The following is a 22,215-nucleotide window of genomic DNA, read 5'->3' as shown; positions in this document are numbered from 1 at the left end:
AATTGACAACTCACAAGTGTATTATAGTAAACCGTTTACTATAATACACCCCTAAGTAAACGAAAGAGATTATAAATAGTACTATTTATATTACTCTAACTACAGTAAAATTAATCACAAAACTTATTATCACTAAACGAATCTTGGTACCAAACAGAAATGAAATTTTGATGATCCTGATGAAATCTTTTGTAATCGATTACAATGTATCCTATATTCGTATTCAAGAAAAGTAGACGTTAACATTGCAACGAAATGAGTGAACTTACTATAAATCTCAAGTATATGGTTGACACACTTAATAAAACACTACGTTTCACATGGTGAAACTTGTAAGTTATACCAAGAAAAAGAGAATCATCATCTTTAATGATTCGATGAAGGCGTAAAGATAAACAAACGATTAATCTACCATGATAATCAATCTACGATTTGCGTGTGAATTATTTTTTTTGTCTCAATCAATAATACATTACACGATTGCGTAACTAGACCGGACCTCTTACTCGGGTTAGACTTAGACCATAGGTAGATGATCTCAAAACCGTTAATTATTTTCCCGAATTTGGTATGGAGTACGAATCCAAAATTCCTCAAACCGGCTCACACCATTTATGTTGAGCGATTGTGACAAGACCAAGCAAACAGAAACAGTGTAACATGACAAGACAAAAAGAGTATACTTTCCTTTGCAGTTCACGCTATTTGTTCACTTACACTCTTTAGCAAAAGCTAATAACCGAAATAGTTAAATTTTCAAATATTCTTCTTTTTCTCTAATAAAGAAGAAAATTGATAAGGACGAATAATATAACAAATGCTAAAAAGCAAAGAGTAATATTTACACCATTATGGGAAATTGAGACAGTAATCTAAAGTTGTAAAGTGATTTAACATAAACAAAAGCTTACAACTGGCTCTATTGTCAAAAGATGGTTAAAGAGTTTACAAAAACACTAATTTTATCTCTTAATTTTATTTGAAAAATTCTTGGGTTCACTCCTAGGGGTAAACCACTCTTATCCACCCCTTTTTAGCTAACCAATCAAAATACAACAAACTGTCATATTATGTCATATTTATAAAATAAATCAAAATTAAAATAAAAATACAAAACAAATTAAAGAAACTATTTCTGTAGTTTTTTCATTAAAGAAATTATGTTGGTTTAGGTTTATAAAATAATGATTAGAGTTTAGATTTTACAATTAAACGAAATCATATGTCGGTTTGGGTTTACAAAAAAGTGGTTAGAGTTTAGTTTTTACAATTAAACAAAATTATATGTTGGTTTGGATTTACAAAAGAATGCTTAGAGTTTAGGGTTTAGATTTTACAATTAAACGAAATTATATGTCGATTTGGGTTTACAAAATAGTGGTTAGGGTTTAGATTTTACAATTAAACAAAATTATATGTCGGTTTGGGTTTATAAAAATAGTGATTAGAGTTTACATTTTACAATTAAAAAAAATTGTATTTTAATTTGGGTTTATGAAAAGAGTGATTTGAGTTTAGAATCTTTAGATGTTATAAATTATAACTATAATATAATGTTTAAAATTAATAGTTTTAAAATTAATTGATATACATAATTTGTTTTATTAATCAATAAGTTGTTTCATTAACTAAGAAGGGGTAAATAAGAAAGGTTCACCCTAGAGGTGAACTTAAAAATTGTCCATTTTATTTTTGATAAAATCAATTATTAGGAAACAAATAATGTCCTGATAAGTGTAAATAAGCAAAACAGGAAAATTAACAATCAAAATCAACAAAAATAGAATAACTTGCATTTGCAAGATTCTCAATCCAGCTCATCATAGTGATTAAATATTTATCATTAAAACTCAAATTAAATTCAAGAATAATTAATGAAATTAAAAAAAAAAAAAAAAAAAGCTGTTAGAAGCAAGTGCTGGAGGCGGTGCCTCATTTCTTTCAGAGCCCAGAAATCTATAAGAACTGTCCCAACACAAAAACAAAAAAAAACAAAAACAAAAAATTACATTTCTCAATATATATAAATAAAAATTCAACCTTTCTCTCCCTCTCTCTCTCTGATAAATATAAAAATTCAATCTTTGATTGGAACGAGAGAGAGAAGAGAATCTTGTAATGATTGTAATGGTGATGGAGATGTCGTGAAAACCAGAGAGGGATTCACAATTTTTTTAAAACTCTCTTCTGTCTCTCCTCTCTTTAAAAGACGAAGACTTTTGTGTTTCTGTCTCCATTGGAGCCGCGTGCTCTGTTTCGAGGCGAAGGTAAAAAAAGCGCCGCGTGTAGCCTTCAATGGCTTTTCAGCGGCGGCGCTACAGTTATTACAACCGTCTCCGTCGTCTCCTCCCTCTAATATGCGCTGTCTCTGGAGCTCTCCTCATCCTCTTCGCTCTTCTCTCCATTCTTTCACCTCCTCCTGATGATTCCGATCGCCGCATCTCCGTACACGCTCTCTCTCTCTCTCTCTCTCTCTCTTTTATTAGACTTTACAGATTTTTGTTTATGATCTCTCTCTGTTTCTTAACGCCATTGTTTTCTGTTTTGATTGCAGAAGCGGATTATCTCTGTATCCAATGATGAGAAGAACATACCAGTAGTTTTCACAGTTCCGGTTAGGGTTCTTAATTTTTTGATATGTTGATTGACATATATGATTTTGATATACTCAAAATGGGTTTTTGTAATGTTTCTTTGCTGCAAAGTGTGCCTTTTTGTTGTAAAGTGTGGATATTTTTGTTGCATCTCACCTTATTGGCTCTTTTGGGGTTTGTGTGTTTGTTTTAAATGGAAGCAGAGAAATGGAGGGAGATCAGATCGTGATATCTGGCGTTCTTGGAATGCTGAATTCTTTTATGGTTGCTGTAATGCAAGCACCAAGTTCCCAAGTGCGTAAATTATTTCACTTTTGGTGTTTAGAGATATATGAAATTTAGAGAGAGTTCAATTTAGAATGCTTGAATGTTTCTGCAATTTGGGAATATAGTTTAGCAAGCTAGAATCAGCCAATAGTAGTTTTTGAATTTCATGAGGTTTGTTAGTCACACACTACATTTGATTTTTCTACTGCAGATGCTAAAGCAATTACTAGGAATGATCGATACTTGGCAATCGCTACTAGCGGTGGTTTAAACCAACAACGAACTGGAGTAAGTTCCTATAGCTTTATCTGGTTCTGTGGTATTTTTTTTTTGTTACTAAAGTTTTGTTCTGAGTTTCACCATGTAATTGTTCTGATGATCAAGATTGTAGATGCTGTTGTTGCTGCTCGGATTCTAAATGCTACACTTGTTATTCCAAAGTTAGATCAGAAATCCTACTGGAAAGATGCCAGGTTCTTGCTCAGATTTGCTTTTGCTTTGGTAAAAATCAAAAGTTTTGTGCGTCTTAGTAACATCTAGTTTTGTGTTTTTTCCTATGATGCAGTGACTTCTCACATATTTTCGATGTTGATTGGTTTATGTCATTTCTCTCAAAAGATGTCAAAATCATAGAGACACTTCCACAAAAAGGAGGGAGAACATGGAGCCCTAGTAGAATGCGTGTACCGAGAAAATGCAATGAGAGATGTTACATCAATCGGGTATTACCTGTTCTTCAGAAAAGGCATGTAAGTTTTCATGCTTTTCTCTCTTAATCCTTAAGCTTCATATCATCTTAAGGCTTCATGATTTCATCTTTCTTAATGATGCTTATGTATGAACCAACTCTTTGTTTCAGGCAGTCCAATTAAATAAATTTGATTACAGACTTTCAAACAAGTTGAGAGATGATTTACAGAAGCTGAGGTGTAGAGTAAACTATCATGCGCTTAAGTTCACTGATCCAATTATTGAAATGGGTAACGAATTGGTCCGAAGAATGAGGAAAAAGAGCAAACACTTCATTGCTTTACATCTTAGGTTTGAACCTGATATGCTTGCCTTCTCGGGATGTTACTATGGAGGTGGTGACAAGGAGAAAAAAGAGTTGGGAACAATCAGAAGGAGATGGAAAACTTTGCATGTAGGGATACAAAATCTTATTGTTTCATGCCCTCTTCTTTTTCTTGTTTCTTGTTGGATTTAACGAGTTAAACTTCCATGGCAGGTAAATAACCCGGAGAAGCAAAGGCGACAAGGAAGATGTCCGCTTACACCAGAAGAAGTTGGATTAATGCTTAGAGCTTTGGGATATGGGAGCGATGTTCATATATACGTTGCATCAGGTGAAGTTTACGGAGGAGAGAAATCATTAGCTCCTTTGAAAGCACTGTTCCCTCATTTCTATTCAAAAGACACCATAGCAACAAAAATGGAGTTGAAACCATTTTCTTCTTATTCTTCACGGATGGCTGCACTCGATTTCGTTGTGTGTGATGAAAGTGATGTCTTCGTTACCAACAATAACGGGAACATGGCAAGAATATTAGCCGGTCGAAGGTAGTTTAATCAAAACCAAATATTCTTTCTTTCTACTTCATTATGTTTTTTTAGCATTGTGTTGAATGATTCTTGGTTTTTATGTAGGAGATATTTTGGACATAAACCGACAATTAGACCGAATGCGAAAAAGCTATACAAGTTGTTTATGAGCAAAGAGAATACTACTTGGGAGGAGTTTGCTTCAAGAGTCAGAACATTTCAGAGAGGATTCATGGGAGAGCCAAAGGAAGTACGAGCTGGTAGAGGTGAGTTTCATGAGAATCCATCAACTTGTATATGCGAAGATACTAAATTGAAGGCGGGAAATATGGATTCGAGAAAACTTTGGAAGAAAAACAAAAAAGATGTTGTAGTAAGCAATGATGAACAGAACGAAGATGAAGATGCAGAGTCGTCAACAGGGACAGATTATGAGGAAGACCAAACTGATTTACAGGACAGAGGATTGTATAATGGTACGAGGTTAGATTATGATGATGCATCATCCATTTCGGATGAGCCTGAGCTAGAAGAAATGCTATCAGATTGATTCAGTTATAGAAGGATTCAAAGTTGGTTTTTCAACCTTTTTATTGTGGTCATATGCCTCAACTTGTCTTTATGTACATATAAATCCAATCCGAGGAGGAATGGTCCTTTTTTTTCAATTCATTTTCTTCTTTTTCCGACAAGAATTAGTTGTTGAATCTGTTTAGATCAGAGCACCTGGATATTGGTACCGAAAGAATCTGGGCTACTGATAATAGACAGATACATCAAGATCCACAAAGATTGTCTCAAAAGTACATTATTTTAAATACAATAGTGCCAACTTCTTTTCCAAGATGGGTCGTGTGGGCCCGAGCAAAGAGGATGCTGAGTTTTTTTTACTATACTCTCGGAAGGAAAGGCTTGACAGATTCGATGACGACCTATACAAGCAATAGACATTAATCAGATGAATCCCCCAAAGGTCTGTATATAAAGTTGTGGTTGATCTTGTGATTATATGGGGTCTTATACAGTATAAAGTTTAGGTTGATCTTGAGATTATATGGGGTCTTATACAGTATAAAGTTTAGGTTGATCTTGTGATTATATGGGGTCTTTACATAAAGTTTAGGTTGATCTTGTGATTACAGAGAAAATTTACTTACTCTTCCGTCATATGATAGTGATGCAAAAACCCAAGGCTCACGTGAACTCCAAGCAAGGCCTGTGTTGACAATTAGACAGTATTAAGTATTGTTTGGTTCACAAGATAAACGGTAATCATAAGGTGTAAGACATTTTACCATATACACTGTCTTCATAGTCAGTGTATGAGTTGAGCAAAGGGTTCACACGCTGACGTATGGATTCCACAGGGCTGAGAAAGATGGTAACTATAGAATCAAAACAATGTTGGAGAAACAAAAAAAAATGAAAATCATGGGTGCGAGGGAGACTTGACACAACCTTTGTGAGGTTTTTTCATCACTGGATGATGCTGAAGCATACCACAGGTTGACAGCCGAATCTGTTCCAGCGCTCTGTGTTTTCGATTGAAGGGATCAGAATTGACATCATTATTATAGTGTGAGCAAAGTTAAAGAAAAGGCTTTGTTTTCTAAACTAAAACAAAGCATGTACCAAATATAAAACTGCACATTTCAGCTAAAAAACAGGGTGAGGCATACGTAACTACTAAGTAGAACGATTTGATTGTCTTAAGAAAATTATAGGAGAAAGAGGGTAGAGTACCAAAATCAGTCCATCATACTCAGGATTACACTTGACAGCCCATGTCCTTCAAAATTTAACAGAAACATACAAAGGCACAAATTCAAGAATCTTGGTTACTTTAACAAAAAAAAGTTTGCAAAAGGAAACGGAAGCAAATATACCAGTGTGTATGACCAGGAAGCTCTTGGACAGGAACCTTGGCCTTCCGGAGATCCCAGACATGTATGCCAGATTCATCCTCTGCAGTTATCTGCACAACTGAATGTTAAATCCATCACAGCTAAGATATGATACTATACTCATACCAAGTCAAAAGATTGAGTTCTACAACAATTAAGTTCAGCTCTATGCCCGGACAATGTAAAGAACAGCCTAAACAAATATGCACATCAGATTTTTCAAAAAACCATTATTTTCCTTCAATAGAGTATTTCGCAGTGCTTTTGAAGGTACAACTTACAAGAGAGAAATCTTACAAGTATATGTTCTCTCTTGGGATTGTAATCAACACCGCGTACATGAGCATGTTCAATTGAGTTAACCTTCCTTCGTTGGACAAACAACATAGAGAAAAGTCAACATATATGCATAAGTTGATGTGAAAGGGTAAAACCAAAAGCAACTAACACTAAATTGACATTTAAAAAAACCCATGAGAGCATGTAATAACGTGGGTGAGTAATATCAATGCGTAAAACCTCCTAACAGTATGCAGGAACAAAGGAGATCAACAGTGATATCATACTTCATAGTACGCAGGTCCCAGAACTGGACAGATGATTCACCAGTTGCTGCAACAGCATTTACATCATGTGGATTCCATGCTCCACCAGATAAAGAATGCAACATCCCAGCTGAATCCTTTGATAAAACCTATACAAACCGGAACCTGTTAACGAAAATACCTTACAAAAGATCTTAAAACCTGGTAGGCAAAAGCACCTAAAAGAAAAGAGTTTGTCTCTATATCCTTATAGCTAAATCACCTCAGCAGACTTTTTTGAACAGTCTAAGTTCCACAAGAAAATATTTTGTTCATCCATGCTGATTAACTTGTCACATCTTCCAGAAGGCCACCAAAGAACACTGTTTCCACCAGTGATACGAGAATCAGCTTCCATAAGATGAGTAAATAAGTTCTCAAACTTCTGCATCACTGTAGCAGTAGACAGCTGAGACGATACTCACCAATTAATCTTACCAACATGAGCATCAAGAGATGCAACACGCTCCAATTGTGGGGAATTCAGTTGACCATATAACTCAGGAATTTGCCATATCGCTGCTCCAAATGTGTCACCTTAACGTATTACAAAGCATTATGAGTTTTTTTGACACATTCAAGCTTCCCAGCCAATACAAAACTTATGATTCTACCAGAACTCCAATTTCTAGCAACTAATCAACTCAAAGATAAAGCATAATTTACCAGTTGAGAAGACAGTGGAGAAAATGCGTTGATCGAAAGGGGAAGAAGCAAGGTCCCATATCTCATTAGGATGAGAGAACAAACCCTCACATATCAGCTCAGATCCACCAGATGATAGACGAAGAAGATGAACCTTTAAAGTATCTCAAATGGTGGAAAAGAACAAAATTTTCAGTATCTTCCCTATTCAATAGAAGACGAAACAAACACAATCAAAAACATGGGTTCACCTCATTTTCTTCTTTCAGACTTAGAGTTCCTGTTAGAAAGCTGGTGTAGTCGGTATCTGCTTTCACATCCGCTATACATCTAGCCTGAAAGCAAATAAATATTTCGTCTTTAAAGAATCTTCTAATCAAAATTTGTAATGAAGATCCGAAGAGGAAATAGATGATGAATCACCTGATACTTCAAACCGTATCCAATTCCCGACGACCCTCCTTGCATTGTCGCCTGAGCCGACGCACTGATTCAGGTAGACTTAGCTGAATGAAGCAGATGCACAACCAATTTTGATTCCGCTGGTTTCGTGTTAGTGATGATTCTAATGGGCCTATCTTCATATTCAGGCCCAATTAATAAATCGAAAGCTCTGTTACAATTAATAACGTTGTTTGATCACTACAAAAGAGAACATAAAATCATGAATCCAACATCAGAAAAGAGGATGCTATCATTACGTTTGTTGGATAATGCCTAGGCAAAGCCACAAAGACAATGTACGTGAGGGATGCTTTCATGATCTTATGTCCGTTAACTAAAAAATGATGTCTATTTTTGAGTATTTTTGTGAAGCCTTGGACTAAACCAAAAAAAGGACCACTACAATCATGTATTATACGAATTTGGTGGGTGCTAATTAGTGGTAACGCAGCAACAACTCTGAAGCAACCAACTAAAACAATATATGTTAAAAAGTACGATATCATGCCAATGTTATGAAGGAAATATGTTCTTTGACAAATTATTTATAAAAATGACACATAGTCACTATCAAAATAAATCTTAACCAAAAGAAAAACATTAAACAGTGACTATGTATTGTACGGTAAAATGTCTTCGTCTAATGACTTTATAGAAACCCCAAAGCATGTGTTTGCGTTCATGCAATGCAAGACAGTAACATTGTCGTCTTTTCAGTAATACGGGTTAGGGGTGGTTACTCGTGAATGAAATAATTTTTTAAGTTGAATATAATACGCATGGGAATATCCTAGTAAGAAAAGTAGTAAAAAGTTGTGATAAAATGACAAAAATTGAGGAGGTGGATCTCCACCATCCCCAAAAAAGAAACATTCCTTTACCTTTCCACTATTTCGCCAAAAATTTATAAAGAAAATTTCATCTTTTAAACAGATGGGATCGTTTAGGGAAACCTAGAGATCCTCGTGCATTGTTTATACGTATATTTTAGTTTTGCCTTTTTTTTTTTTTTACTTTGTCCTATCTTCTCAAAAGCCTCAAAACCAGAAGTCCAACTATCACTCTTCTTAAGTTGACGACTTCAAAAGTTGAGACGTGCGCATACAGATCTATGCTCGTTGGTGCATACCCTTTTTTTATATATGTACTTACTCAGATGAATGGATAAACTTAAAGAGTATTGACAATATTTAATGGTTTCTAGGGTCCATTCCCATCATCATCATCCCATGCATATGCACTTATACTTCATCATTTTTTGGACTATTTGATCCCAACCCTTAATCTAACTTATGAGAGGAGATTTCCGACCAACCCTTTATTGAAAACTATATTCATCGTAATCTGTAAAATTGCTACAAGCCTACAACTAGTAGAAAGAAAAACAAAATGTTATTAGGACCAAATAAGTGTAGATAAAGGAAAATTTGTCACTTAATTATATATGCTGACAATGAGTTACTTACAAGTGTGTATATACTAATATACATGAGACTAGAATGAGAGGGTGTAATGAGTAAAAATTGGAGATCGAATGATGTCGGAGATGACCAGTGAGGTGATATAGAGATTTATATCTTGACAAAAACTTCATTGTATTTCCACTTATATATACTTTTTGTTTCAAGCTAAAATCGTGAAGTTTGAGTTGTTAAAAAAAAAAGATTATAATATGAGTTTATTTTCAATATATAGCCTAAACATGTGCATGTTATTGCGAGGATATACTTTTAGAGCATGATTTCATTAGAAAATACTTTAACTTTGAATCTGAAACCTTTATAATTTTTAACTTTTCACCTTTCACTTTTTAGCTTTAACTTTTGTAAACAAACGTCTTTTTCCACTTTCTATGCTCCAATGATTCCCAAGTTGAATATTGCATTTCATGGTTCGTTCCATTGCACAAAGACGACACCAAATCAATGTAACGTTTGTTTTCCCCCTTATGATTACTAGTTTTCCAAATTGAAGTTTGGTTGCAATGTCCCTTCATCTACAAGAAAACAACGGCTCTTATTTTGTATTGTAATCATTTTATTTACCTGAACGAAATATAAAAAGTCATTTATATGCAGAAGTGTCACACTATAACTCACTCCCCTTCTCTATTTAAAATTTTTCGTTTTAAACATGTAATGCGGTTTTACTATCAAAATGAACCTTTTTGTCAATTTTTAAAAAATTAGATCCAGTATGTATAGAAAACTGATTTGAATATCAATTGCTGCGTAGACATTTCCAAAAATTCAACATAACAAGAAAATTAGTCGCTCTCTAATAATTCTAGATATTTTAATAATTACTTGTCTCAAATCCGTGAATAGTGGTGTCCTTGTCAAATTAATTACACCTAACCTTAATCACGTAATTAGTGTCGTAATTTATTTATACGTCAAATCCGAGTTTTTTAAAACACACACACAAACCTTTCCTCCGGGAAGACCGTTATGGGATGCTCTCCCTCAAAGCTCGACGGTTTACCAGCCGTCGCTCTATGCCGTGACCGCTGCAACTCACTTGAGGAAACGCTCCGCCGCAGCTACGCTTTAGCCGACGCTCACTCAGCTTACCTCCTCTCTTTAAACACCGTTGGTCCAGCTCTTCATAGATTCTTCGATCAAGCCGTCGAGTTACCGCCCGATGCTGATTCCGAACCCGACGAATCGTCTTCGCCGGAATCATCTTCCCCAGCTCACTCTGTCACCAGTTCATATTCCGATTTGCCTCCCAAATTCGACTCTGATTGCGAGGAAGAAGATGAAGAAGGAACGAGTTTATTCGGATGTCCAAAACTCGAATCCCTAAATACCAATCATCATGACTCGTTCTACTCCCGGAGGAGTTACGTTTCCGGAACTCCTCCACCGCCGCCTCCGAGTAACTACGCTTGGGATTTTATCAATTTCTTCGAGAGCTATGAGCTTCCGTACACTCCGAATCCCAAAGACAGAGTACTGACCACTCGTTTCCTTGATGAAGAAGACACTTTGACAAAGAAGAAGAAGAAGAAACCAAACGACGAGAAGATTAAAGCTGAAGAAACGAAACAAAAAAATCTGAAAATCTCAGAGAAGAAACCAAATAAAAAGAGTGGTGCGAAGGAATCAAAAGTTTCATCAGATATCTCCGAAGTCACAAAGCAATTGCAAGAGATGTTCAAGAAAGCTTCAGAATCGGGGAACGAGGTTTCGAAGATGTTCGACACTTCAAGATTCAGATACTACCAGAAAAGCTCTGTTTATCAAGGTATAGTGTAATGTTCGATTTTTTCCTTACCTTATTGATGTCACTCTCTCTCTCTCTCTCTCTCTCTCTCTCTCTCTCTCTCTCTCTCTCTCTCTCTCTCTCTCTCTCTCTCTCTCTCTCTCTCTCTATTTGTTTCTGAGTCTGTTTAGCTCTATGTATCAGATTCTTCAAACATTCTCTACGCTAAGAAGATGATGATGACTCCATTGGATCCCAAACCAGTTGAAGATTTTGGATCTAATCTTTCATCTACTCTAAAGAAACTATTCATGTGGGAGAAGAAACTGTACCAAGAAGTCAAGGTATACATACTCAAAAATTGTCTATATGGTTTTAGCAAAACATATACAAGTTCTTATGTTCCGTAAGACTTTTGATTGTTTATCTACACAGGCTGAGGAGAAACTCCGAACAGCTCACATGAAGAACTACAAACAGTTGAGGAGTTTGGAATCGAAAAGTGCAGAGCCAAGCAAAATTGAAGCCGTTCGTTCCTCCATTCAGTGTTTGTCTACGGGAATGAGAGTCTCTATCCATAAGATAAACAACATATGTCTGATGATAAACAAGTTACGCGATGAAGAGCTCTGGTCTCAGATGAAAAAACTGATCCACAGGTACTAAGACAACTATAATTACCATTAAGCTTGTTTAAGAAGCTTGATGAGTTATCTCAGCTTGTTGGTGTGTCTCAATATTTAGGTTGGTTGATATGTGGAGCTCTATGTTAGAATGTCACAGTAGACAATCTTGCGTAATCTCTGAGGCTAAGAAGCTTGATAAGATGACATTAAAGGAAAAGCTAGACATATCTCAGCTTGAGCTTGCTATGGAATTGAAACTGGAGCTGAGGAACTGGAGCCAAAACCTATCGAACTGGATTGATGCTCAGGCTCAGTATGTTAAGGCCTTGAACAGTTGGCTAATGAGATGTTTGAAGCAAGAACCTCAAGAACCAACACCTGATCTCTCAGAAGAGCCACCATTGTTTGGTGCTATTAACAGTTGGTCACAAACCCTTGAGAGATCAGATGGAGAGAAAAAGTTTACGGAAGCGGTTTACTCGATTTTGATGCGCGTAACCCGTCAGGTGGAGAAACAGAGGATGGAATTGGAAGAGCAGAGGAAGGTTAATGGCGGAGCCAAAGATATAGAGAGGAAACTTGTGATGCTAGAGAAAGAAGAGCTTAAGATGCAAAGGAAGTTGAAGACAGTACCATCAGTTGAAGTAATGGGGGCTTTCAATCTGAAGTCTAGCATGGAACAGATATTCAAATCTATGGAGAAATTAGCTATAAACTCGAAGCAGACTTACGAGGAACTTGAATTGATGTGCACGTAATGTACCAGTTTGTATTAGTTCTTATAAATTCGTCTATCTTTGTTTCACTCGTGTTCTTGGAAGAGTTTTAAATTTTTCGTTAGAATTTTTGATTATGGACATTAGCCGTATACTGCCTTTGATGATCTTTGATGATAAGAGAGTACATTCCAGTCATGAACATTTAGGTTAGTTCCAAGTCTAACCCTCATGGGTTTTCTTGCGTGACAAGAAGTCTTTCATTGGTGCACAATCCTCATTTAATGATACCGAGTCAACTGATACCATTGTGGAAGCTCCATGCTTTTTTTTTTTAAAGAAACCTGATAATTGGAAACGAATGAGAAAGAAACTCATGAAGTGATTATCTTTTGATCACGACTCATAAGCATAACTTTATTTTTAATAAGGAACTCATAAGCATCATTTAACTTCTTAATGGAAAATCAAATGATTAGATTTTATGCTCATACAAAACAATTTGGGAGTTGGAAACTTGGAAGTTGGAATAATGGCTTCGAATCTATCAGGTGCAATGAGAGTCTGCTTATTCAATTATCAAGATCTGGAAGAAGAAAAAAAATTATCTAACGAAACTGAATTTAGCTGTAGGATCAACCTGGCTATATGTATTATGTAGTATAGACCAATAATACTGGCACGTACGTATAGCAGATAACGAATGTTGGTCTCTCAAAATCTCAATATATATGACGGCGCCGTGTTAAGAGAATGATGGATTTGATAAATTATTAAAACCGACACGGACAAATTAGACAATGCATATGAAAACTCTGGAACATCCTCAGATATATAAACAAATATATTGTTGTCTCCATTTTGATTCCTCACAATTCAGATAATTACAAATTTACACTGGCTGGCTTGGTTCATGCATGATTTCTCTAATAAAGGTACCCGATTAGTTTAAACAAAATAATTTGAACCTTTTGTTTTGTTTTGTTTTGTAGACAACAATATCAGATCAAATCCATAATGTATCATAATCCTAAGCAACTTACACAAACGGAAGTTTCCTATATACCACTAACTTCAACTAGTTTGAATTTATAACCTCAATGACCTGTTTCCAACACAATTGTCTTCACGTACGTACAAACAAAAAGCACCTCACAACAAAAAAGACCTCAGGGTTCTCTTTCATTGTACTTTCCTCATTCAAATCAAAACATTCCCTATTTATGGAGTCTCCCTATAATTTCACTAAACCCTAATCACAAATCACTCATTACATTCTCATCTTTCCTTAGAATTCCTACTTTTTGAAATCAGGCAAATATTCTTTGGAGGTTTTAATCAAATGGCGCTAGTGGACTTGGAAGGTTTGAGAGAACTACAAGACTCTGCAAACTATCTTCTTGACCACTGTCCAGAAGCAAGAGAGTCTCTGTTTCAACAAGGGAAAGAGAAATGGATCGAGCAAGTCTCCGAAGCTTCACTAATAATGTTAGATGTATGTAACGTCTCAAAAGACGTCATGACGCTAGTGAGACATAGCCTTCGAGATCTTCAGCTGACTCTGCGCTGTAACGGAGCAAACCTCAGTGAGAAGATCGCAGCTTATAATCGGTACAGGAACAAGCTCAAGAAGGAAACCCTCAAGTGTTTGAATAGTCTAAAGAGTATTGAAGGAGGAGCTGGAAGAGGAACGACGGAGATGCAGAGCATAGAGCAGAACCTTCTGTTTGTCGCGGAGGTTTTGCAGGAAGTGAGAAGAGCCATAATGACTATGGTTGAGTCTCTGTTCTCGCTCGTGTGTCTTCCTTGTCTCGAGAGAAAACCAAGCAAAGGGTCTTTTTCTTCGATATTTACGATGCGGTTTTGCTGCTTTGATGACGTTTGGGACGAAGTCGCGTTGCAGAGCGCGGGTACAAGGTTGGAGGCTTCACAGATCGCAGTTGAGGAGCTTGAGATCGAGTTGGGGTGTATTTTCAGGCGACTGATTCAGACCAGAGTTTCACTTCTTAATATTCTCACAGCTAAGACATCTCCGGTTTGATTTCACTTTCTGGAATACATAAACATAAATATACCTGTAAAAATTAGAATTATAAGCAAATACAGAAATATTATCATCTTACAAAGTCGATTACACATAATTGAGCAAAGACAAGAAGACATAAAACAGTGTTTTCTTTTCTGTTGCTCAAAAAAATGAATGTTACAAAACAAGAAGACAACACAACAGTGAAAATACAGACACTACCTAGTGATAATCTCACTGATATGGAAAAAAAAAACACAATTAAGCCAAGAAGAAACAGAAGTCAAATCTCAAAGAAAGAAATAGAGGAACAAAAACAAACTCAACAGAGTCCCCTGTCTGTTCCTCTGGTTTAACAAAATCTTACACCGAGTCGGACGTATGGGCCTTCAAAGAAAGGCCTCAGCCCATAATATCGAAAAGGGCTTTACGTCTTAATCAAAATTAAAGAGGTTCTCACTTTTTGGTCAAACTAAACAAAGTTGAATACTTCAATACAACATAATTTCCACGTGGTCTAAAACGACCTGGAAAATGGAAATATCTCGGAAGTCGGAACAAGAGAACAGGAATGTTGATTAGTAATTTAAAAAATGTCTAAAATCATAAATTAATAACATAATAATTGAACTTATTAACAATGCTACTTTGGTTTGTTTTAATTGAATAAACTAAATTTGTTAAAATTTTTAATAACTTTTTACAAATCACAAACTAATAATACTAAATTTTAACATAGTTTAACAAAATGTTGATTTAACAAGAACAGACTCTGAATAACATTTTAAATCCTTAACAATCTATTCAAATATGAGACCAATGTCCCCAAGTACGGTAATAAGTATAGTTTATCAAAAAATTCAAATAAACAGAGAAACAAAATTCTAAAAACAAAAATGGCTTCAGTGAATTCACGAAGTGGTTTCTGCAACTCAAACTCAACATTCTACAGCAAACGAACACCAATCCCACTCCCTCCGAATCCATCGCTCGACGTCACCACTTTTATATCTTCACAAGCTCATCGCGGCCGTATCGCTTTCATCGACGCTTCCACTGGTAACAACCTCACTTTCTCCGAGCTATGGCGCGCCGTGGACTCAGTCGCCGACTGTCTCTACGAGATGGGGATTCGAAAAGGACACGTCGTCCTTCTCCTCTCCCCGAACTCGATTTTGTTCCCCGTCGTTTGTCTCTCCGTGATGTCGCTCGGCGCGATCATCACCACCACGAATCCTCTCAACACTTCCGGAGAGATCGCTAAACAGATTAAAGACTCGAATCCGGTCCTCGCCTTCACCACGTCTCAGCTCCTCCCTAAAATCTCCGCCGCAGCGGCGAAGCTTCCTATCGTGCACATGGACGAGGAGCGAGTTGACTCAGTTGGAAAAGTGAGGAGACTGGCGGAGATGATGAAGAAGGAGCCGAGTGGGAACCGAGTTATTGAGCGAGTTGACCAGGACGACACGGCGACTTTGCTTTACTCTTCAGGAACGACCGGGATGAGCAAAGGGGTGATCTCGTCTCACCGTAACTTAATCGCGATGGTTCAAACCGTGGTGAACCGGTTCGGGTCTGACGATGGGTCGCAGGGAGAGCAACGGTTCATCTGCACCGTTCCTATGTTTCACGTCTACGGCTTAGCCGCGTTCGCCACTGGTCTTCTCGCTTACGGATCCACGATCATCGTTCTCTCCAAGTTCGAGATGCACGAGATGATGTCTGCGATTGGGAAGTATCAAGCCACGTTTCTGCCTCTCGTGCCTCCGATTCTTGTGGCGATGGTCAACGGCGCAGATCAGATCAAAGCTAAGTACGATTTGAGCTCCCTGCACACTGTTTTGTGCGGCGGAGCTCCGTTGAGCAAGGAGGTGACTGAAGGGTTCGCGGAGAAGTATCCGACGGTTAAGATTATGCAAGGCTATGGGTTGACTGAGTCAACGGGTATAGGAGCTTCCACGGATACTGTTGAGGAAAGCCGGAGGTACGGCACCGCCGGGAAATTGTCGGCTAGTATGGAGGGGAGGATTGTTGATCCGGTTACTGGTCAGATTCTTGGACCGAACCAAACCGGTGAGCTCTTGCTCAAGGGTCCTTCCATAATGAAAGGTACAATTTTTTTCTAACTTTTCTAAGGATTCTGAATTCAAGTTTTTGAGATCATCAAAGCACCAAGATTTATGTTTTTTTGGGCGTTGTTTGTTGCGATTGTAGGTTATTTCAGCAATGAGGAAGCTACGAGCTCGACTCTTGATTCTGAAGGATGGTTAAGAACTGGAGATCTCTGCTATATCGATGAAGATGGATTCATATTCGTGGTTGACCGGTTAAAGGAACTGATCAAGTACAAGGGTTACCAGGTAAGATATACAATACACATTTAACAACGGTTGATATTGATACTATGGACTATAGTGTCCTTATTCAGCATTAGGGAATAGTACTGATTTATCAATCAAATCATTGCTAGAAACCTGACACCCGTTTGTTCCATTGCTCCAATAAGTAATTTCTGAGCCTGGAAGTATGATTGTGTGTTGTGTTATGATAAGTTTGTTTGGATGGAGATTGAGTATATTCGAACATTACTCTTTCATATATAACAGCGAGATGAAAATTGTGCTAAACTTCGATTGTTGATTATTGGATAGGTTGCTCCAGCTGAGCTAGAGTCTTTGCTGCTCACTCATCCTGAAATCCCTGATGCTGCTGTTATCCCGTAAGTGTCACAACGACACCCTCGTGTTTCTTCTTTTAACCAGAAACAACAGTCTTGAGTTTATAATGGTTTGGCGATTTACAGGTTTCCGGACAAAGCAGTGGGGCAATTCCCGATGGCATATGTTGTAAGGAAAACTGGGAGCAGCTTATCAGAGAAGTCGATTATGGAGTTTGTAGCCAAACAGGTAGCACCCTATAAGAGGATACGAAAAGTGGCTTTTGTATCTTCCATACCAAAGAACCCTTCAGGCAAGATTTTGCGCAAGGATCTCATCAAGCTCGCAACATCTAACTCCAAGCTTTGATATTTTTTTATGAGACGAATAATGAGAGGGTATGAGTATTGTTATTGTTTGTACTGTAGTAATTCTGTAACGTCTGTGGAAAAGAAACAAATATTAGATAACAATGTCTATGATTACATCCATGTTGAAATAAAACATAGATGATTATACATAAATTATGTAGAGAACAAACATTAATGTTTATTTGAATAGAGTCTATTTTCAAAAATGTTTATGATCAGATATCTAACCATGGCCACAGACAAATGAATTTACCAGCCAAAGCCAAAAGAACTTGGATACTACCCTATACCTAACTTCTCTTGCACCAGTCTTTTAACAAATGTCCTGTGCAAAGATGTACCTGAAATAATTTGAGGTAATACGAGGATTTTTTCTGGCAGTTTCACGTTTTCCGTGTGGACAAAAGTGTAGTTTGGTAATGAAACTTGTTTAACATTCAAAGTTACATATACTCGCAATGTGTGGTTTACTAAAGAGTTTATCTATTATATATAGATAAGGTGTCAATGTTTCATTTTCCAGTGGGCATGGGATACCTTTCGTGAATGTAATAATGTCCCGTATAGAAAAAACAATCAACGTGAGTAAAATACTTTTCTAAAGATCATGTGTTAAGCTCAAACCCAAAAAAATTTGTTAAGCTCAAACCCAAAAAAATATCTAACCTGAATACAGAGACCGTATCCCCTTACAAATACTTGTCTTATTTCCTGGGGTAGTTTTTGAGATGACTCTTGTAATATGTACGAGTTGGTTCCGGAAACTAGCTCTTCCTCGTCTTGTCGGATTACAGCTGAATCCTCGGAAGTTGTATTCAGACGCATCAGACGATCAATCTGAAACCGGTCTGACAAATCCAGGTTCATTCAGTGACACTCTCCATGGTTCACCTCTCTTTTCACCTTAAATGCTTCAATAACACCTGAAATTCATATATTAAACCTTCTCAGGGCTGAATCATCCATCTAACCAATTGAAAAAAATGGCTGATTCAGAAAGACCATCATCACCATCGCTCATTGATCCTAAAAACGGTTTCTGTATAGCAAACTCGACGTTTTACAGTAAACGCAGCCCATTGCCACTTCCTGCAGACACTTCCCTTGACGTCACGACATTCATGTCCTCTCAACCTCACCGTGGCACCACCGCCTTCATCGACGCCACCACAGGCCACCGTATAAGCTTCCCCGATTTCTGGAGAGCCGTTGCTCGTGTCGCCGATTGTCTCCACCACGACTTTAGCATACGGAGAGGCGACGTCGTACTCATCCTCTCCCCGAACTCAATCTCCATACCCGTCGTGAACCTCGCCGTCATGTCCCTCGGAGCCGTCATAACCACAGCGAATCCTCTCAACACCGCCGGTGAGATCTCCAAACAGATTACAGACAGCAAGCCGAGGGTGGCTTTCACGACTCCCGAGCTAGCTCCCAAACTCGCCGCCGCCTCCGCCGCTGATATCCCCGTTGTCCTCACGGAAGACGACGACGAAGATCACGTGGGATCCAGTCGCGGTGTCAGGGTCGTTGGGGTTTTAAGCGAGATGATGAAAAAGGAACAGAGTAGGCAGCGAGTCAGAGACCGAGTTAACAGAGACGAAACGGCGATGCTGCTCTACTCGTCGGGAACCACAGGGAGAAGCAAAGGAGTGGACTCGTCTCACGGGAACTTAATCGCGCACATAGCGAGATACATCTCGGAGCCATTGGAGCCGCCAAATCAGACCTTCCTCTGCACCGTTCCGATGTTCCACACCTACGGGTTACTGATCTACGCCATGGCCACCGTAGCTTTAGGTTCGACGGTGGTGATGCTCCGGAGGTTTGATCTCCACGATATGTTTGCGGCAATCGAGAAATACAGAGTCAGGAGTCTAGTTTTGGCGCCGCCAGTTTTGGTAGCTATGATCAACGGCTCAGATCTGATCAAGGACAAGTACGATTTGACCTCCCTGAAAACGGTTAGATCCGGTGGAGCACCGTTGAGCAAGGAGGTTACAGAGAGTTTTTTAGAGAAATATCCAACGGTTGATGTTTTTCAAGCGTACGCTTTAACGGAATCAAACAGCGCAGGTGCTTCGACGGACTCGGTGGAGGAGAGTCAGAGATACGGTGCGGTGGGTATGTTGTCGTCCGGGGTGGAAGCGAGGATCGTGGATCCGGATACAGGTCGATTCTTGGGTGAGAACCAAACAGGCGAGCTTTGGCTCAAAAGTCCCGCCATTGCAAAAGGTACCGTGACTAAGAAGTAATTCAAGTCAGCGGTTAATAAAAATTGAATTTTTTTTTATGACTTTCTGTATTGTTTTGTTTGGTTTAAAAGGTTATATTAGAAACGAAGAAGCAAGAAATGAAGCAATTACTTCACAAGGATGGCTTAAAACTGGAGATCTCTGCTACATTGACGATGATGGATTTCTTTTTATAGTGGATCGACTGAAAGAGCTAATCAAATACAAAGCTTACCAGGTTACAAAAGAAATAGCTATCGATGAGTTTACCAAAATGTTGATTGTACTATGTCCTAAATTTTTTCTTTTTTTTTGTGATCATTACATAGGTCCCTCCAGCTGAATTAGAAGCTTTGCTGCTCACTCATCCTGAGATCAAAGATGTTGCAGTAATCCCGTAAGTCACAACAACGTACACTCATCGTTTGGTGTCCAGAAACCGTCATGAGTTATTAATGTTTTTGGCGATTTACAGGTTTCCGGACGAAGAAGTTGGACAATTTCCGATGGCGTGCGTTGTAAGGAAAACTGGAAGTTTCTTAGCAGAGAAGTCCATAATGGAGTTTGTAGCGAAACAAGTAGCACCTTACAAGAAGATACGAAAGGTGGAGTTCATGTCTTATATTCCAAAGAATCCTTCAGGCAAGATTCTACGTAAGGATCTCATAAAGCTCGTGCTCACTTCCACCAACTCCAAGCTTTAAAATTGTTACAAGGATTAAATAAAGAATCCAATCTTAATTAGTGTAATAAATTATTGGATAATTACTGTCACCTTCGTGAAAATATCAATACTATAAATAACAATTTTCATAATCTATATAGCAAGTGCCTTTGGGCAAGTGGATACGACAAGTTGCTTTTGTATCTTCCATACCAAAGAATCCTTCAGGCACTATTTTGGGCAAGGATCTCATCAAGCTCGCAACTTCCAACTCCAAGCTAGGTGAGAGCGTATGTGTATTATTATTGTTTTTACTGTAGTAAATCTGTTGTTACATTTGTCGAAAAGCAAAACCCAGATTTATTGTTCTATCCATGTCGAAGAGCATAACTTCAGCTGAATGGCCTACACTACAGTTACTTTCCAAGAACTATATACCATTACAATTTACCGATTAGTAGATAAATTGGTATAACGTAGAATCACAAGCATTCATCTCAACAGTTTCTTGCACTTTCGCTACAATGTTTTAGTTATCATTAAGAAAAACCCCAGACACATCTCAACGTTATCAGATATTAAAACTTGTCTTTGGTTGCTTCGTCGCCATGGTAGCGAGAAAGTCCCAACTTCTGCTTGAAAAAAAAATGCACACGGGGTGAAAATTAGGCAAACGAAACTACAAGTGAGAAAGGGAAACTAGTAGTGGTTAAGAGTTTGTTTTATTGACTCAAAAATAGTCAAGACAATGACAAAAACCTATTGATACAATTATAAGCCCGTCCGGTTTGGCTAGGATTCTTTGATTACCTTCCGCTGATGTGCTCTACTAGAGAGATGCCTGGTGGATTTTTCAAAGCCTTTGTCAACGTTAGCAGATTTTTTTTAAAAAAACACAACCTTGGTTTGCTTCACTCACCATGAGAGGAGTAGAATTAAGGGGGAGACAATGGCTCAACATTCCTAAGGTGCTTTGGTCCCTTCCAAGCAATGAGAGGAAGGGGAGGCAAGGGAGGCTTAAGATTGATAAGGTGCGTTGGTTGCTTCCAAACAATGCGAGGAAGCTGCTTAAACAACAAAGTGCACATGGCGTTAAAAAAAAAAAATGTATTGCTACAAAATAGCTCAAGAGAGGGTTTGGCTAGATAACCACCTGTGGATGATCTTCACGAGAGAGGTGTGTGATGAAACCTTCAAGGCTCCGGGCAGGAGGATCAATGTAGCAGCATACTAAGCACTCACAGTTGGCAGATTCACTGGGGACAAACTCCAGCTGCTCAAGGGTCCCCTGAATATGTGGAAAAAAAGAGTAGCCAGTTCAGCAACAGACATTAATTAGCTGGTTATTTCGACGATACAGTGAGAGAGGACACACACCTTCCAGAGAAAAGCTGCCACGAAATGTCTACAACTCCAAAATTTTGATAATGCATGTTCCTTTTTCATTTTTGGTGATTTGCAATACTTGAAAGTTGACTTTGATTTTAGAAAAATAAAATAAGATAATAAAGATTGAACAATATTTACCATGCAGTTGAATTTGGTATTTTCTTCGTTTGTCTGATCATTCCTCTTCCACCACCAACCCCATCTTTTCCTTCACATTTTTAATTCACAAATCTCTATTTCAATTCAATTTTAAAACTCATTAATCCCTTAAAGAGTTTAACTAGCTATGAGTATGTATACTATAGGTGTCAATAACTCATTTACTAAATCGGCATGGGGTTTAAT

The 22,215-nt window shown here is 37.9% G+C and overlaps 6 protein-coding genes and 1 long non-coding RNA gene across 10 annotated transcripts; 5 read left to right on the top strand and 2 right to left on the bottom strand.

Annotated features, from left to right (window-relative positions):
- The first annotated feature begins 1,863 nt into the window (after positions 1-1,863).
- Positions 1,864-5,095, top strand: LOC104776172 (O-fucosyltransferase 6). Its single transcript, XM_010500185.3, has 9 exons — positions 1,864-2,445; positions 2,555-2,614; positions 2,798-2,888; positions 3,073-3,149; positions 3,246-3,334; positions 3,427-3,610; positions 3,721-4,005; positions 4,090-4,421; positions 4,509-5,095. The coding sequence occupies exons 1-9, from the start codon at positions 2,296-2,298 to the stop codon at positions 4,951-4,953; spliced, it is 1,713 nt and encodes a 570-aa protein (XP_010498487.2). The 5' UTR covers positions 1,864-2,295; the 3' UTR covers positions 4,954-5,095.
- A 41-nt stretch (positions 5,096-5,136) lies between these two features.
- On the bottom strand, positions 5,137-8,253 carry LOC104776173 (WD repeat-containing protein DWA2). Of its 3 annotated transcripts, none has more exons than XR_015595388.1 (13): positions 7,960-8,253; positions 7,788-7,871; positions 7,558-7,690; positions 7,317-7,428; positions 7,115-7,214; positions 6,874-7,001; positions 6,605-6,674; positions 6,290-6,386; positions 6,147-6,192; positions 5,862-5,935; positions 5,699-5,772; positions 5,561-5,619; positions 5,137-5,335 (listed from the first exon to the last, which is right to left on the bottom strand). XR_015595388.1 is itself a non-coding variant. In XM_087508706.1 (13 exons), the coding sequence occupies exons 1-13, from the start codon at positions 8,002-8,004 to the stop codon at positions 5,294-5,296; spliced, it is 1,080 nt and encodes a 359-aa protein (XP_087364832.1). In that variant the 5' UTR covers positions 8,005-8,125; the 3' UTR covers positions 5,137-5,293. The 3 variants fall into 3 exon arrangements, 2 of the variants coding, with proteins under 2 accessions (XP_087364832.1, XP_010498488.1); XM_087508706.1 differs by having other exon boundaries at positions 6,589-6,674; positions 7,960-8,125; XM_010500186.3 differs by having other exon boundaries at positions 6,290-6,378; positions 7,960-8,125.
- Positions 8,254-10,077: 1,824 nt separating this feature from the next.
- LOC104776171 (protein ALTERED PHOSPHATE STARVATION RESPONSE 1) lies at positions 10,078-12,618 on the top strand. Its single transcript, XM_010500184.3, has 4 exons — positions 10,078-11,229; positions 11,392-11,531; positions 11,623-11,846; positions 11,932-12,618. Exons 1-4 carry the CDS (start codon positions 10,431-10,433, stop codon positions 12,569-12,571), a joined length of 1,803 nt encoding a protein of 600 aa, XP_010498486.1. The 5' UTR covers positions 10,078-10,430; the 3' UTR covers positions 12,572-12,618.
- A 1,058-nt stretch (positions 12,619-13,676) lies between these two features.
- Positions 13,677-14,641, top strand: LOC104776170 (uncharacterized). The gene has a single exon (XM_010500183.2). It carries the CDS (start codon positions 13,872-13,874, stop codon positions 14,568-14,570), a length of 699 nt encoding a protein of 232 aa, XP_010498485.1. The 5' UTR covers positions 13,677-13,871; the 3' UTR covers positions 14,571-14,641.
- A 578-nt stretch (positions 14,642-15,219) lies between these two features.
- LOC104776169 (peroxisomal OPC-8:0-CoA ligase 1) lies at positions 15,220-17,789 on the top strand. Its single transcript, XM_010500181.3, has 4 exons — positions 15,220-16,664; positions 16,770-16,915; positions 17,207-17,274; positions 17,359-17,789. Exons 1-4 carry the CDS (start codon positions 15,452-15,454, stop codon positions 17,579-17,581), a joined length of 1,650 nt encoding a protein of 549 aa, XP_010498483.1. The 5' UTR covers positions 15,220-15,451; the 3' UTR covers positions 17,582-17,789.
- Positions 17,790-18,068: 279 nt separating this feature from the next.
- On the top strand, positions 18,069-20,854 carry LOC104776167 (4-coumarate--CoA ligase-like 8). 2 transcript variants are annotated; one of them, XM_087508702.1, is made up of 6 exons: positions 18,104-18,444; positions 18,535-19,818; positions 19,910-20,055; positions 20,147-20,214; positions 20,293-20,471; positions 20,643-20,854. In XM_087508702.1, exons 1-6 carry the CDS (start codon positions 18,312-18,314, stop codon positions 20,765-20,767), a joined length of 1,935 nt encoding a protein of 644 aa, XP_087364828.1. In that variant the 5' UTR covers positions 18,104-18,311; the 3' UTR covers positions 20,768-20,854. The 2 variants fall into 2 exon arrangements, with proteins under 2 accessions (XP_010498481.1, XP_087364828.1); XM_010500179.3 differs by lacking the exon at positions 20,643-20,854 and having other exon boundaries at positions 18,069-18,444; positions 20,293-20,633.
- A 73-nt stretch (positions 20,855-20,927) lies between these two features.
- LOC104776168 (uncharacterized) lies at positions 20,928-21,676 on the bottom strand. The gene is made up of 4 exons (XR_015595390.1): positions 21,635-21,676; positions 21,401-21,545; positions 21,292-21,322; positions 20,928-21,113 (listed from the first exon to the last, which is right to left on the bottom strand). It is a non-coding gene; the product is annotated as an uncharacterized LOC104776168 (long non-coding RNA).
- Between the last annotated feature and the right edge of the window lie 539 nt (positions 21,677-22,215).

Source organism: Camelina sativa, chromosome 3 (assembly GCF_030686135.1).
Source record: "Camelina sativa cultivar CO46 ecotype springtype chromosome 3, ASM3068613v1".
Taxonomy (NCBI): domain Eukaryota; kingdom Viridiplantae; phylum Streptophyta; class Magnoliopsida; order Brassicales; family Brassicaceae; genus Camelina; species Camelina sativa.
The sequence above is the reverse complement of the archived record's forward strand: the minus strand, read 5'-3'. Positions and strand labels throughout refer to the sequence as shown.